The following is a 13,104-nucleotide window of genomic DNA, read 5'->3' as shown; positions in this document are numbered from 1 at the left end:
ACCGGGGGAATGGGAAAACACAATTTCCCTTTGAGTGCAGGTTACAGGTACCAGTCATTAAATAGGAGCAGTCAGGGCCTGACTCAGTTTCCCCAGGCCACCCTTGACATTGGCTTGAGTCTTCCTCATCTTTGTTTCCCGGCACTGGCGGAGGAACTTGCCCTGTGAAGGCAGGGACAGGTGTTGAAGCAATGAGATGGGAAACCAGGCTGTTGTAGATGAGGAGACAGCTCTGGTCAGACCTGACCCCTCACTGCCCGTGGAAGGAAGACAGGAGTCCAGGGACAAGCCCACATCTGCAAACTTCTTTCACTTTTTAAAGGTGGCCTTTTCTTTATCAGAACAGAAGCCTTCAGAGGCAAGTTTCCTCCTGTGAAGGAAACCCGTTCTACACAAATAAATGTTACTACAAAATTGCCCTGGGTCAGTCTTCAGCCAGTTCTGTCTGAGGTGACCTGGAAACTCTGCTGTGTCTGAGCTGGGGTCTCAGGGGTCTGCTCACCAAGGAGCCTAGCAGAGGGAAGGTGCAAAGTGGCCTTTAGGACCAGGCAGTACCCTTGTCACTCCCACCTTGTTGGCAGGGCCAGAGAAGGACAGGGATGGCCAGGTCAGGGAGGAAGTGAGGAGAAGAGGGAAGGAGTGGAGGGGATCTGGGAAGGGGCATGGAGGGGAGCAGGTCATGCAAGCAGCACCCTTCCATCCGAGGGGAGCCCAGGGGAGTCCTTCAGGTGAGGTTGTCTCAGGATCCTCACTTCCTTTTGAAATTCAGGGATCTCAAATGGTTAAATGTGTGTGTTGGTGTGTATGTGTGTGCGTGTGTGTTCTACAGGAGGGGAAATAAGCTTCTCTGGGTTTACAGGGGAGGGATCAGTCTGCTACAATCCTCAAGAAATGCCTTCAGTGGCGAAGTCCTCTAGGTCTTCAGTGGAGATGATGCCCAGGCCTGTCACTTCTGTTCCCTCCTCTCCTGGGTCCTGAGGAGGCCCTTGGGGGTGCTGACACGTAGAGTGCTGGTTGGAGTCACCCTGAGGCCCAGAGGCTGGCTGCAGTCCAGCCTCGTGGGCACTCTGGGGCCTGGCACGGGTTGATGAGGTGCGAGAGCCCTGCCTGAGGAAGGTGGGGGCAGAGAGTTGAGAGGAGCAGCGCAGCGGCATCAAGGCCGTCACAGGCATGGGCCGGAAGCCGGGGTACAGCATGTAGGGAGCAGCCAGGGTATCTGGCGGGGGCAGCTCAGGAGAGACCCCCTTGGAGGATGGGATGGAGACCTTGACATACTTGCCCGTCTCGGGATCATAGAAGGTCTTGATTTTCACCTGGAGTGGCAAGTCGAAGACAAAGTACTCTCCAGACTGGGGATCCTGGAGAATCTTTTGGGTGGCAGGGTAAGGAGGCAGGGGCATAAGGGACTGAGGCCCTCCAGGCCACCTCCCGATAGGCTCTGGGAAGCCAGACACGGAGTGGCGGTGCATGGGAGGGGGTAGGGAACGGACTAAAGGGAAACTGTGTCGGGGCTTCTGTCGGGGGGACAGTGGCCTTTGCTCTGTCCGCTCCAAGTCCTCCAGGCAGGGCTTTTCCTCCCAGGATTCGCCATGCTTCTCTTGCACCAGGTCATTCTTTCTCCTCTTGCTGGCCAGTTTCTTTGCCCGTCGCAGGGCCTTCTCTGTCTTGGGTGGGACTGCAGGTGGCTTGCCAGATGCCCTCTCCAGCTGAGCAGGATGCTCTGGTTTTCCAGCTACCAAGCCAGGGGCCACATCCAGCGACAAGCCTCTTGGAGAGAGTGTCCGGAGGTCTTCTGCCAATGGCTCAAGTTGAGGGTCAGAGCCGGCCTCCCACATGAGGGCATGGGTCAGGTCCTCTCTCCGGGTGATCCTGGTAGGACCAGGGCTGGCCCAGAGACTGGCTTGAGAAGGCTCCTCAGGCAGCAGCTCCTGTTCTCCAGGGGCCTGGGAAGCATCATCCCAAATGCTGCTGGTGGCAGGGGAGTAGGCACTTCTCTCCCCCAGGGAGCTGGGGTTGGGAGAAGTCGTCATCTCACCAGGGACCAATCTTTTCCCCGGGGGCCCTGATCTGGGTGTAGACAAAAGGTGACTCTTAAAACCTTGCGCCTGCTCTTCCCAGCAGGTTTCTGGCTGCCGCAGGGGCAACTGGTCTTCTCTGTCACCCTCAGGTAGAGCGATAGTGGGGATGTGTTGTCGCGAGGCACCCAGCTTCCCCAGGGCTGTAGAACTGCTCTCGCCCTCGCTTGCCACAACGTTATGTGCTGCCTCTGGAGGTGGCTTCATCTCATCCCCCTCTTCCACCAGAGGCAGAAATGGAAAATTCCCCTTAGGGACTGGCTGAGAGGTCTCCATTCTGGCCATGCTGGACACCTGCCCAGGGTCTTCTGTGACCTCACAGGCCATGCCCTTCATCTGTGTGCCCTGTGTGCTAATGGGTATTGGTGTGCTGGGCATTTCCTGGCTTTCAGAAAAACCCGCATCCTCACCCCATCCTGGCCATGGAGATTCCTCCTCTTTGTGGCCACTGCTGAGTGAGTCCTCAGAAGACATGGTCCTCAGGAGAGGCAACATGATAGGTTTTATTACAGGGGTGGTTCTGAGGGTGTTGTCTTTAATCGTGAACAGTATGTGCTTGTTTGTAGTAGAAGATGGCGAGGGGGTAAGATCTTTGGCCTGTGTAAAGGTTGTGCCCTTATTTCCCCCAATCCAAGAGCCTCTGAAATTAGCATCCTCTGTTGATGCCTTCCTGGGTCTTCCTCCAGACAAACTTTCCCCTTCTCTTTGCAACGTGCCCCTCTTGCCGTACCCTTCCCCAAACTCATGTCCATTACTTAAGGCATAGAACTGCTCATCTTTTCCCATCACGTTCTCCTTCTCATCCTTCTGACTGCCGTCTGCATTCCCATCATTCCTTTTGTCTTCCCTCTGGCTCTCAGTAAACCATGTCTTCTGCTGATCATCAAATGAGGCGAAGGATTGATCTGAAGAGCTGGTGCTGAATTTGGCCTTGCTTTTGAGACCTGGCATAAAGTCGGACTGGGTGTCACTGTAAAACACATCTTCCTCCTCAGGAGAGAGGGGCCCTGGGGAGAACTTCTGGTTCAAATGTGGGATCTGGAGTCCTCCGTCTCTCTCTGGTTCTGTCTCCTGGGAGATGGATCTGGAGAGCCCATTCTCTAGCTGGTGGGTTTCTGTCTTCTCTGCAGGTTCTCCAGGCTCGGACTCTTTATTGCAAAGCTTCAGGGAGAGGTGCTTCCTGGGGAGGCGTTCCCTGGAGTCTGGACACCAGCCAGACCTGGTGGGACCCATCTCTGATTCTCTTTCGGCGTCATTCTTCTCATGAATGCTCCTTTCGGCAGCTTTGCTATTGATATAAAAGGGGGCCTCTTCGATCGTGGGAAGTGCCCTAGGGGTGAGATAGCTGTCTGTGGAGCACTCACTGGGGTCAGCTGCAGGATCCTTCTGGGCATTGAGGCGTGATGCACTAGGGCCACCTGCAGGTTTCTCCTTACAAGGCTCATTTGGAGGGCTTTCCTCAAGCCCATTGGGAAGGATGACACCATTGCTCATGTGTTCTTGCTTTCCATCAATCTTCCCTCTGGTTTTGTCATCACTGCCTTTCAAGAGAGGCGAGGGACAGTACGTGCTTTTCACACGCTTCCGCACATCTTTGAGGTTGAACAGCAGGCTAGGGGCCTTGGACTTGTAGCTGTCTCGCGACTGACATTCACTGGGCTCCTTCTCTTGGTATCCATTTAGCTGTGCTGGGGGTGATGGGGTTCTCTCCACTGGTTGACTCTCTGACAAGTCCAGGGCATGCTTGGTGGGTATGACGGGGGTCAGGAGCTTACTGATGTTAAAAGGAGGGTTGTAATGCTCATTGGGGTCCAGAGGCATGTCAAGAGGATAATTTTCTGGAAATTGCCCCTGAGGGTTGTGCTTTGTGTACACAGGTGGCACTCTCTTGCTGGCCTGTTTCTGTTCTTCCGAAGCATCTGGTAGACTCTCTTTTCCCTTTTTGCCAGTCTTGGGTTTCCTCCATGGGGGCTGGGTCGTCTTCACCTGAGGGTCAGGCTGTGAGCTAACTTTTCTCTCCATTGTAAATACCTGGGCTTCTGGATCTCTGCACCCCCTGGGTCCAGGTGTGGACAGAGCCCCTGCAGGCAGTCTGGTGTCTTCCTGACTGCAGCTGGCCTGGACTTGGCAGGGGGAGGCTTTGCACTCAGGAGGGTGAGGTTCTCTTAACAAGGGCATGTCCTCATAGTGTCTGGGAGCTTTGCTTTCTGGGACAGTTTCAGCAGCATCCTTTCTCTCAAGCACCTTTGGTTGGTGGGCGTTCCATGACTCAAAGGCACTATTTTCACTGTGCAGAAAAGTCCCTTTGTGAATCCACTCCTTGCCTCTTCCGGGCTCACCTGTGACTGGTTTTTGGGGTGGAGAGGGAAACTTTGACTCCAGTGAGTTGGCCATTTCATCAGGTGTTGGGAGGAAGCTGCTGGAGCTGTGACAGGTCATTTCAGGGTTTTGGGGGGACTCTTGTTCTCCGTGCTTCCTGCTGGGCTGATGGCTGTTCTGATGGATGTTGGAAACTTCAGCGGGCACCCTTCTGACTGTCAGAAAGGCAGAATCAAAGCAAAAGTTGACACTGCTTTCTGGAAGAGGAGCAAATTTGGGGGGATTCTTCAGAGCTGGAGGCTTGCTGGTAGTAGGCCGTATCTCACAACGCTGGTTCTCAGTTCTGTCAAAAGATTTAATTAGTGTTGATACTTTGGAGATAGGCTTGTGACTGCTCCTCAGGCCAGAAACCGGCACCTCCAGTCTCCCATGGGCTGGCGTCAGTGGGGGACTGCTTTTGGGATATTTTTCCTCTCCTTGAACGTACTTGGGTAGTTGTTGGAAGGTGGCTGCCCAACCTGAGTGCTCTGTGCCCTGCGATGGCAACTGACTCCAAATGCCACTTTTCCTATGCGTGTGGCTCACTGTTCCCTGGTGCAAAGTCCCAAACACCTGGCGAGTAATATCCGGGGACAAGGCCAGGTCGGAGTCATGGAAGGATGTGTCCTCTGAGATGCACAAGCTCCGGAACGCCCTGTCTGTTAGGCTGCTCACCTCCCTATCTGCATCGTCCAACACGCTGCCAATGCTTGAGGAGTCACTGAACCCGTCTGTGCACTTCTTGTTTCCCTGCATCATCCGTCAGTTCTAAGAAGATGGCTCCTGTCAGCTGTTGGGTGCTGCTGGTGATGATACTGGCAAGAGTTAGATGTAGACTTCTTCCCACAAAATTAGAGGTTCTTGCCAACCAGATGCAAATAGAAAAGTAGGAATTTTTTTCTCTGTAAAAGAAAGAAATTCAGGGTATGAACAGGATCTCCAACTTAATAGCTCTATGCAAGAACGTCATACTGGTTCAGGTGGGTAATGGCACCCATTATGGTTAATTTTATGTGTCAACTTGGCTAGCCTACCATTCCCAATTTTTGGTAAAACCCCAGTCTAGATGTTGCTCTGATTAACATTAGAATCAGTAAACTGTGAGTAAAGCAGACAGCCCTCCATAATGCAGGTGGACCTCATTAAATCACTTCAAGGTCTTAAGAGAAAGAAGACTGAAGTCATAGGCAACAAAATAAAAAAATAGACGAGTGGGGTTATATAAGATTAAAAGCTTCTGCACAGCAAAACAATCACAGAAATGAAAAGACATCAAGAATGGGAGAAAATATTTGCAAACTGTATCAGATAAAAGGCTAATATCCAAAATACTTAAGAAATTCCTAACTCAACAACAACAACAAAAAACCCCAAGGAATACAATTTAAACATGGGCAAGGAACTGTGTAGATATTACTTCAACGAAGACATATAAATGGTCAACACATATATAAAAAGGTGTGCAACATCACTAATCATCAGGGAAATGCGAATTAAAACCACAATGAGATTATCACCTCACGCCTGTTAGGATGACTGTTATCAAAGAAACAAAAGATAACAAGTGTTGGTGAGGATGTGGAGGAAAAAAATACCTGGTACACCAGGGGTCCCCAACCCCTGGGCTGCAGACCAGTATTGATCTGTGGCCTGTTAGAAACCAGGCCACATAGCAGGAGGGGAATGACAGGTGAGCAGAGTTCAGTCTTCTGTCAGATCAGCAGAGGCATTAGGTTCTCATAGGCGTGTGAACCCCATTGTGACCTGCGCATACAAGGGACCTAGGTTGTGTGCTCCTTAAGAGTTTAACTGAACAACATCCCTTCTCTCTCCCCATTCATGAAAAAACTGTCTTTCACAAAACTAGTCCCTGATGCCAAAAAGAGGGAACTGCTGTCACACTGTTGGTGGAAAAATAAGTTGGTACAGTCACTATGGAAAACAGAATGGAGGTTTGTTGAAAAATTAAAATAGAACTACATAACATCCAGCAATTCAACGTCTGCATATACATCCAAAGGAAATGAAATTGGTATCGCAAAGAGGTACCTGCACTAGCATGTTCGTGGTAGCATTACTCACAATAGCCAAGTCATAGAAGCAAACGAAATGTCCATCAATGAATGAATAAAGAAAATATGGCATGTGCATATGCTGGTATATTAATCAGTCTTATCAAAGAAGGAAATTCTGACATTTGTGACAACATGGGTGATCCTGGAGGACATTATGCTAAGTGAAATAAGCCAGGCACAGAAAGACAAATACTGCATGATGTCAGTTACATGAGGAATCTAAAATAGTTAAATTCACAGAAATGGAGTGTAGAATAGTGGTTACTGGAGGTTGGAGTGGTTACAAGAGGTTGAGGAAAGGGGAAAATGGGGAGTTATTTGTCCAAGGGTATTAAGTTTCAGTTATATAAGATGAATACATTTTTGAGATATAATGTACAGCATGATGCTCACAGTTAGCAATACTGTATTGTACATTTGGAATTTGCTAGGAGGGTAGATCTTATGTTGTGTTCTTATCACATGCACACACAGAAATAGTAAATAAATGGGGTGGGAAGAAACTTTTGGAGGCAGTGTATTGTGGTCATGGTTTCATAGGTGTAGACGAATCCCCAAACTCATTGAGCTGCACCCATTATATATGTATTAGGGGGAACCCCCAAAACCTCAGGATTTATTTATAAAAAATTGTGTATTTATTATCACATGTTTAAACTTTACTGCCTTCGAAGTACTCTCTGTTTGATGCAATACACCTATCGAGATATTTTTTCCACTGCTCAGAACAGTTTTGAACTCATCAATTTTGATGCCTTTTAGTGCTTCTGTCATTTTTTTGTTTCACCTCTTCCACAGTGGTGAAATATTTCACTTTAGGACTTTTTTCATTCAAAGAAACAAACAAAAAATGTCACAGGGTAAGATTGGGTGAATAGAGAAGGTAGGGCATGAGGATCATTCTGTTTTTGATCAAAAACTGCTGAACACTCAGTGTGGTGTGAGCAGGTGGGCTCATAAACCACCTATTATGTAATGGGCAAACGTGAAGAATCTCCAAAGGAAAAACAAAATTCACTGAAATCAAATGCAGCCTCTCACAACAGCCTCTCATGACAATGCTACACTGATGCTGATGGGTTCCTATAACACTTACCTACGAGGGAAGCCTGTACTGCAAGGGGCCCACTCTGCAAAAACTAATTGAACAGCCTGTGTTTCTTTTGGGGGTCCCCCTCATACAGTTTTTTGTATGTCAATTATTTCTCAATGAAATGGCTTAAAAAAATAAAAAAAGACTAAGGTCCCCTGAGGGAGATGGAATTCTGTCCCCAGATAATCTTTGAACTGGAGCTGCATCATCAACTCTTCCTGGTTCCCAACCTGCCTGCCTGCCAGTCCTGCACATTTCAGACTTGCCAACTTCCACAATCATGTGAGCCAGTTCCTTAAAATACATCTCTCCTTCTATAGATACACACATCCTCTTGCGTCTGTTCTTCTGGACAACCAGGCTTAAGTTCAAACCAGTGCTTGAATTTCAGATGTGTCCTTTTTGTAGTCCTTTCCTGATATTCCAGAGGTGTTCTCTCCTTAGTCATTGCTCTAACAGTTCACAGTTTATTTTCTTCATGGTACTGAGCATGATCTAAAATTAAGTTACCTATCCCATCATTAGACTGTAAGTTCCAGGAGCTTAGGACCGCTGGGCTGCCTATTTGCTGATTGTTCTTGTCCTAGAGCCACCCCAAGAGGTATTGGTCCCTAAACCCTGCACCATCTGTGCCCCTTAACTCTCTGACTTGCTCTTGAGTATAGCCAATGGATATTGCTGGCAGAACCTGGAGGGAGAGAGAGTCAGCATCCCTGGCATCTTTCCTCCCCTCTTCCCTCATTGTGGTGTGCGGACCTGGGGATGCTCAGTCCTCTATAACGGAGGCCCCTCCCCCCATGCTCTGACTGGGCTGCAACCATGTGCTCCCTTTTTCCGAACTCTACATTCCTGGGTCTCCTTAATTCTGCCTATACCTTTGTTATAGTCCCTTGCTTACATTCTCTTCTTCTTTTTTAAAAATTGTGGTTAAATATACGTAATATAAAATTTTCCATCTTAACCATTTTAAGGATACAATTTAGTCTTGTTAGGAGCATTCACATTGCTGTGCAACCCTTCAAAAGTTTTTTTACCTTGCAAAACTGAAACTCTAAACCCATTAAAGAACAACTCCCCATTTCCCCCTACCCTTGGCAACCACCATTCCACTTTTTGTTTCTATTAATTTGAGATGACTCCAGGAACCTCATTAAAGTGGAGTCATACAGTATTTATCTTTCTGTAACTGGCTTATTTCACTTAGCATAATGTCCTCAAGGCTAATCCATGTTGTATTATGTGTCAGAATTTCCTTCATTATCAAGATTAAATAATATTGCACTGTCTGTCTGTCTATCTATCTACATATCATCTACCTTACAATTTCTTATTCATTTATCCATTCACTGAAGGACACTTGGGTTGCTCCCAACTTTCAGTTATTGTGAATCATTCTGCTGTGAATATGGGTATACAAGTATCTCTTTGAGACACTGCTTTCAATTTTGGGGGTTATATAACCAGAAGTGAAATAACTGTATTACATAATAGCTCTATTTTTTTTTTTTTTTTTTTTTTTTGGCGACAGAATCTTGCTTTGTTACCCAGGCTGGAGTGCAGTGGCACAATCATAGTTCACTGAAGCTTTGAATTCCTGGGCTAAAGTGATTCTCCCACCTCATCTTCCCAAATAGCTGGGGCTTCAGGTGTATGACACTACATCCAACTAATTTAAAACACTTTTTTTTTTTGGTAGAGATGGAGTCTCACAAAATATTGACCAGACTTGTCTCAAACTTCTGGCCTCAAGTGATCCTTCTGCCTCAGACTTCCAAAACACTAGGATTATAGGCATGAGGCATAATGCCCAGCCTGGTGGTTTTATTTTTAATTTTTTGATGAAACTCTATACTGTTTTCCATAGTGGCTACATCAATTTACCTTCTCATCAGGAGTGTGCAAGTGTTCCAATTTCTTCACATCCTTTTCAACACTCATTATTTTTTGTTTTGTTTTTGTTTTTGATAGAACCCATCTTAATGGATGGGTAGTACATTCTACTCTCTTCTGGATCCTGTCTGAGGATGTTCCTCCTTCTGGGATCCTTATTGCTTCCATTGGGGCACATACCTCTTGCTCCTAGAACAGTGCCTGGCCTGCGCCAGGGAACAAAAAAAGGAGTACATAAAAAGTTAGACAAAATAGCAAATATTAACTCTGGAGTGGACTCAGGTGTAGGCATCTGGGTCAGTGAACATCTGGCAGGGTGCTGTGAAGTCTTCAACTGGTAGAAGAAACCTTGTCAGACAATGGCCCATTCATAGCAGCAGGAACTGAGCAGGATATGCTCTTCCCTCTTTGCTAGGCTGGCCGTGGTCATAAAAGTGCCCCCAGGCTCTAGAAGATGGATGATGAAGGTGCTCCTATTAGGTTACAGGGCTCCTTGTCAGGAGCCCTGGATCCTGCCAGGCTCCACGTCCTTTTGTTGAGTGGCTACAGACTGGCTGTGGTGTTTCCTCACGTGTGTCTGTGTGTGCTCCTGTGACTCTGATCATATTCTTCGTTTCTGTAGAGTGGGGATCAAGTGGTTCCCTCACAAGGCCCTGGGAGGTTAGGGGTCATATCCCCACATAGGACCGAAGTTGCTGAGCTGTCAGTGTTGTGCGCCTTCCATCTTGGAAGTCAACCTTCGCGGGGTTCTGTTGCTTCCTGTCTCTTGACCACAGCACTCGGATGAGTTTCCAAAGCTGATTTGTCGGCAGGTTGACTTGCTTTTATAAATGAAATAACTGAGCTAGGCTGGTGGAGAAAGCACAGGACCCTGAGTTCTACTGGAATGAATAAGCCGACAAAGAGCCACTGAGCTGCTCTAAGAAGGCTTCTCTGCATGCGCTCTCAGCCCTGCTTTGAACAGGCAGCTAGCTCTCCTGGAATCGCATGTTTTTTAGAAGGCTGCATGCAAGAGGAGAACATCAACCCAAGTGGTGTGGTGGGAGCAGACCCAAGGGCTGGCCAAGTTCACTCCCTTCCCCAAGGCTCTTTCTTCTCCTTCACCTGCTGCCACTAGAAAAGCTATGGAAACCAAACACTCCTGTCCTCCGACTCCTATGCAACCTGCAAGGCCAGAGATATGGTTCTGGTTACAGGGATGGAAGCAGCAGATGTCTACGTCTAAAAAGTTCTTGCTAGGATTTTCTTGCCAGAAATAGTTCCTGCTGTCTCTACTCTGTGGGTGCCCTTTCTTTTTGCTTTGAATACACACAAGAAGCCTGCAACTGGGAGTATTTCTTTGCCAGGGCTGCCATAACAAAGTGCCATGCACAGATGGCTTAAACGGTGGAAATGTGTTGTCTTACAGTTTTCAGATAACTTGGAAAGTAACCACATTACTTCTGCCTCAGGAAAAAGAGAATTCTGGAGGCTGGAAGTCCAAAATCAAGGTGTCAGCAGGGATTGTTCCTTCTAAGGACTGAAAAGAAGAATGTGTCCTAGCCACTTTTCTTGGTTTGAAGGCGATGGTCTTCTCCCTACATGTCTTCCCATCATCTTCCCTCTATGTTTATCTCTGTATCTAAATTTTCCCTTTTTGTGACATCATACTGGGTTAGAGCCCACATTAATGACTTTATCTTAACCAATGACATCTGTAACAGCCCTGTTTCAAAAATGGTCACATTCCAAGGTACTGGGGGTTAGGACTTAAACATATAATTTGAGAGGGAACACAATTCAACCATAACACTAAGGTATTCACTTTGCAACCCCAAGGGATAAAGAATGGTTACAAAAGGCCAAGTTGCTGAGGATGGCGGGGTAGACAGGTATGAATCTCAGGTCCTGGCCAGCAATGTTGAGCATGAGCCCATGACAGCACCACCATACACTGGAGCTTGTGTTATTGGGGCTGGGGAGACCACAGTGACTTTGCACATTGTAAGTCAGTTTTTCTGCCTTTTGAGATTCTACCAATACATTCAGGATTCTCCAAGTCTTTTGAATGTTGGGATTTTGATCTTGGCAATGTCTGAGCTCAGTAATACTGGGTTTCTATGGTTCCATATTAAATATGAAAATAGAATAGTTGGAGATCTAAATTTAGAAGCTAAGAGTCAACTAAACAACCTCCACCCATTAAACACTCCAACTATTAGCAGGTATTTGTTTGCTTGTTTGTTTGAACACTCAGCTTCCATCTGCCTTCTCTGAGTAAAAGCACTTGATATTTTTTTGGAGAATTTTCTCTCCGCGTAGTGTTCAGTCTTGGTAGGCCTGAAAGTAAAGATGCCTACTAAGGCTTTCTGGGCCAAGAGCAGATATGAGACCCAGGACAGGCACATCAATTGTGCTGATTCTCCTATAGTCACCCAAGGATGGAAGCAAGCTTGTGCATTCTTTCCAGCAGTAGAGTTCTCAGCTAGCTTGGAGCTTCAGCCTTCACCTTGAATCTCTATGACCTCCAATGTCCTTTTAATACTTACCCATTTCTGCTTGTTTTACCCAGTTTCTGTTGTTATGGTCAAATAACCCTAACTGATCTGGGGTTTGCATTATAATTGCAAACAGTGGTAAAGGATGTTCACTCATCTTCAGAGCACTTGGAAAGTAACCACATTACTTCTGTCTCAGGAAGAAGAGAAACTCCCCACTCCCTTGCCAGCTCCATTCAGAAAACTTCTTCAATTCTGATATGATATACCTAGAGTCAGATGGGACAGCTATAAAGGTGACATCATCCCTTCCCCCAACCCCTGCTCTCACCCAGTGGTACCCTTCAGCATAGTGACCAACAACAAAAGATGTTTCTAGATGCTGCGTCTTGGGTTGCTTCCATACCTGTTACAGCAGTGAGGGTTGCCGTTGCCTGCCTTGCTGGGGTTTAGGATCTGTAGTTTTAGTTTTAAAACTTCTTTTCCTGCTTATATTTGGTGTCATCACTGCTCATCTAAAAAGAAGAAAAATAATTTCAGTGGAACCCAACTGACCAAAGGGTCAAGCACGTGTTCAATGGACACGATTTTTAAATTTTTAAATTTATTTTTATTTTTATTTTTTGAGTTGGAGTCTCACTCTGTCGCCCAGACTGGAGTGCAGTGGCATGCTCCCAGCCACTGCAGCCTCGATGGGCTGGGCTCCGGTGATCTTTCTGCCTCAGCCTTCCAAGTAGCTGGAACTACAGGCATGTGTTACCACGTCTGGCTAATTTTTTGATTTATTGTAGAGATGAGATCTCGCCAAGTGGCCCAGGTGGGACTCGAACCCACGAGCTCAGGCAATCCACTCACCTCAGCCTCCCAAAGCACAGGATTACAGACTCAGCCACCGAACCAGGCTGATATTTTTAATGTCAGTAATACAATGATGCATTTGACCTTCAAACATTAAAAAAAAAATCATACTTGAACTCAATACAATTTCAAACATAGGCATTTTTGGTGAAAACCAACATAAAGTCAGTTTACATCCCTTCTAATATTTGTTAATTTGTGCATGCTTTAAGAAATCTTTAAGAACCTATTTTAAGCTTTTGGGACTTCTAATGTGAATTACTTTTTGCTAGTAAAAT

The 13,104-nt window shown here is 46.8% G+C and overlaps 1 protein-coding gene across 1 annotated transcript in view; it reads right to left on the bottom strand.

The window, feature by feature from the left end:
* Positions 1-884: 884 nt before the first annotated feature.
* The window catches only part of CUNH10orf71 (chromosome unknown C10orf71 homolog), a 28,835-nt gene continuing 16,615 nt past the window's right edge, over positions 885-13,104 (bottom strand). Inside the window, exons 2-4 of the mRNA XM_008051960.1 lie at positions 12,375-12,483; positions 10,421-10,424; positions 885-5,335 (exon numbers count right to left, since the gene is read on the bottom strand). Of these exons, the coding sequence (XP_008050151.1) occupies positions 885-5,192 (4,308 nt within the window). The 5' untranslated portion in view covers positions 5,193-5,335; positions 10,421-10,424; positions 12,375-12,483. The remainder of the gene's footprint in view (positions 5,336-10,420; positions 10,425-12,374; positions 12,484-13,104) is intronic.

The sequence above is a fragment of the Carlito syrichta genome, unplaced genomic scaffold (assembly GCF_000164805.1).
Source record: "Carlito syrichta isolate Samal-C Ts95f unplaced genomic scaffold, Tarsius_syrichta-2.0.1 Scaffold247529, whole genome shotgun sequence".
NCBI lineage: Eukaryota > Metazoa > Chordata > Mammalia > Primates > Tarsiidae > Carlito > Carlito syrichta.
Note: the sequence above shows the minus strand (reverse complement) of the source record. Positions and strands in the feature narration are given on the sequence as shown.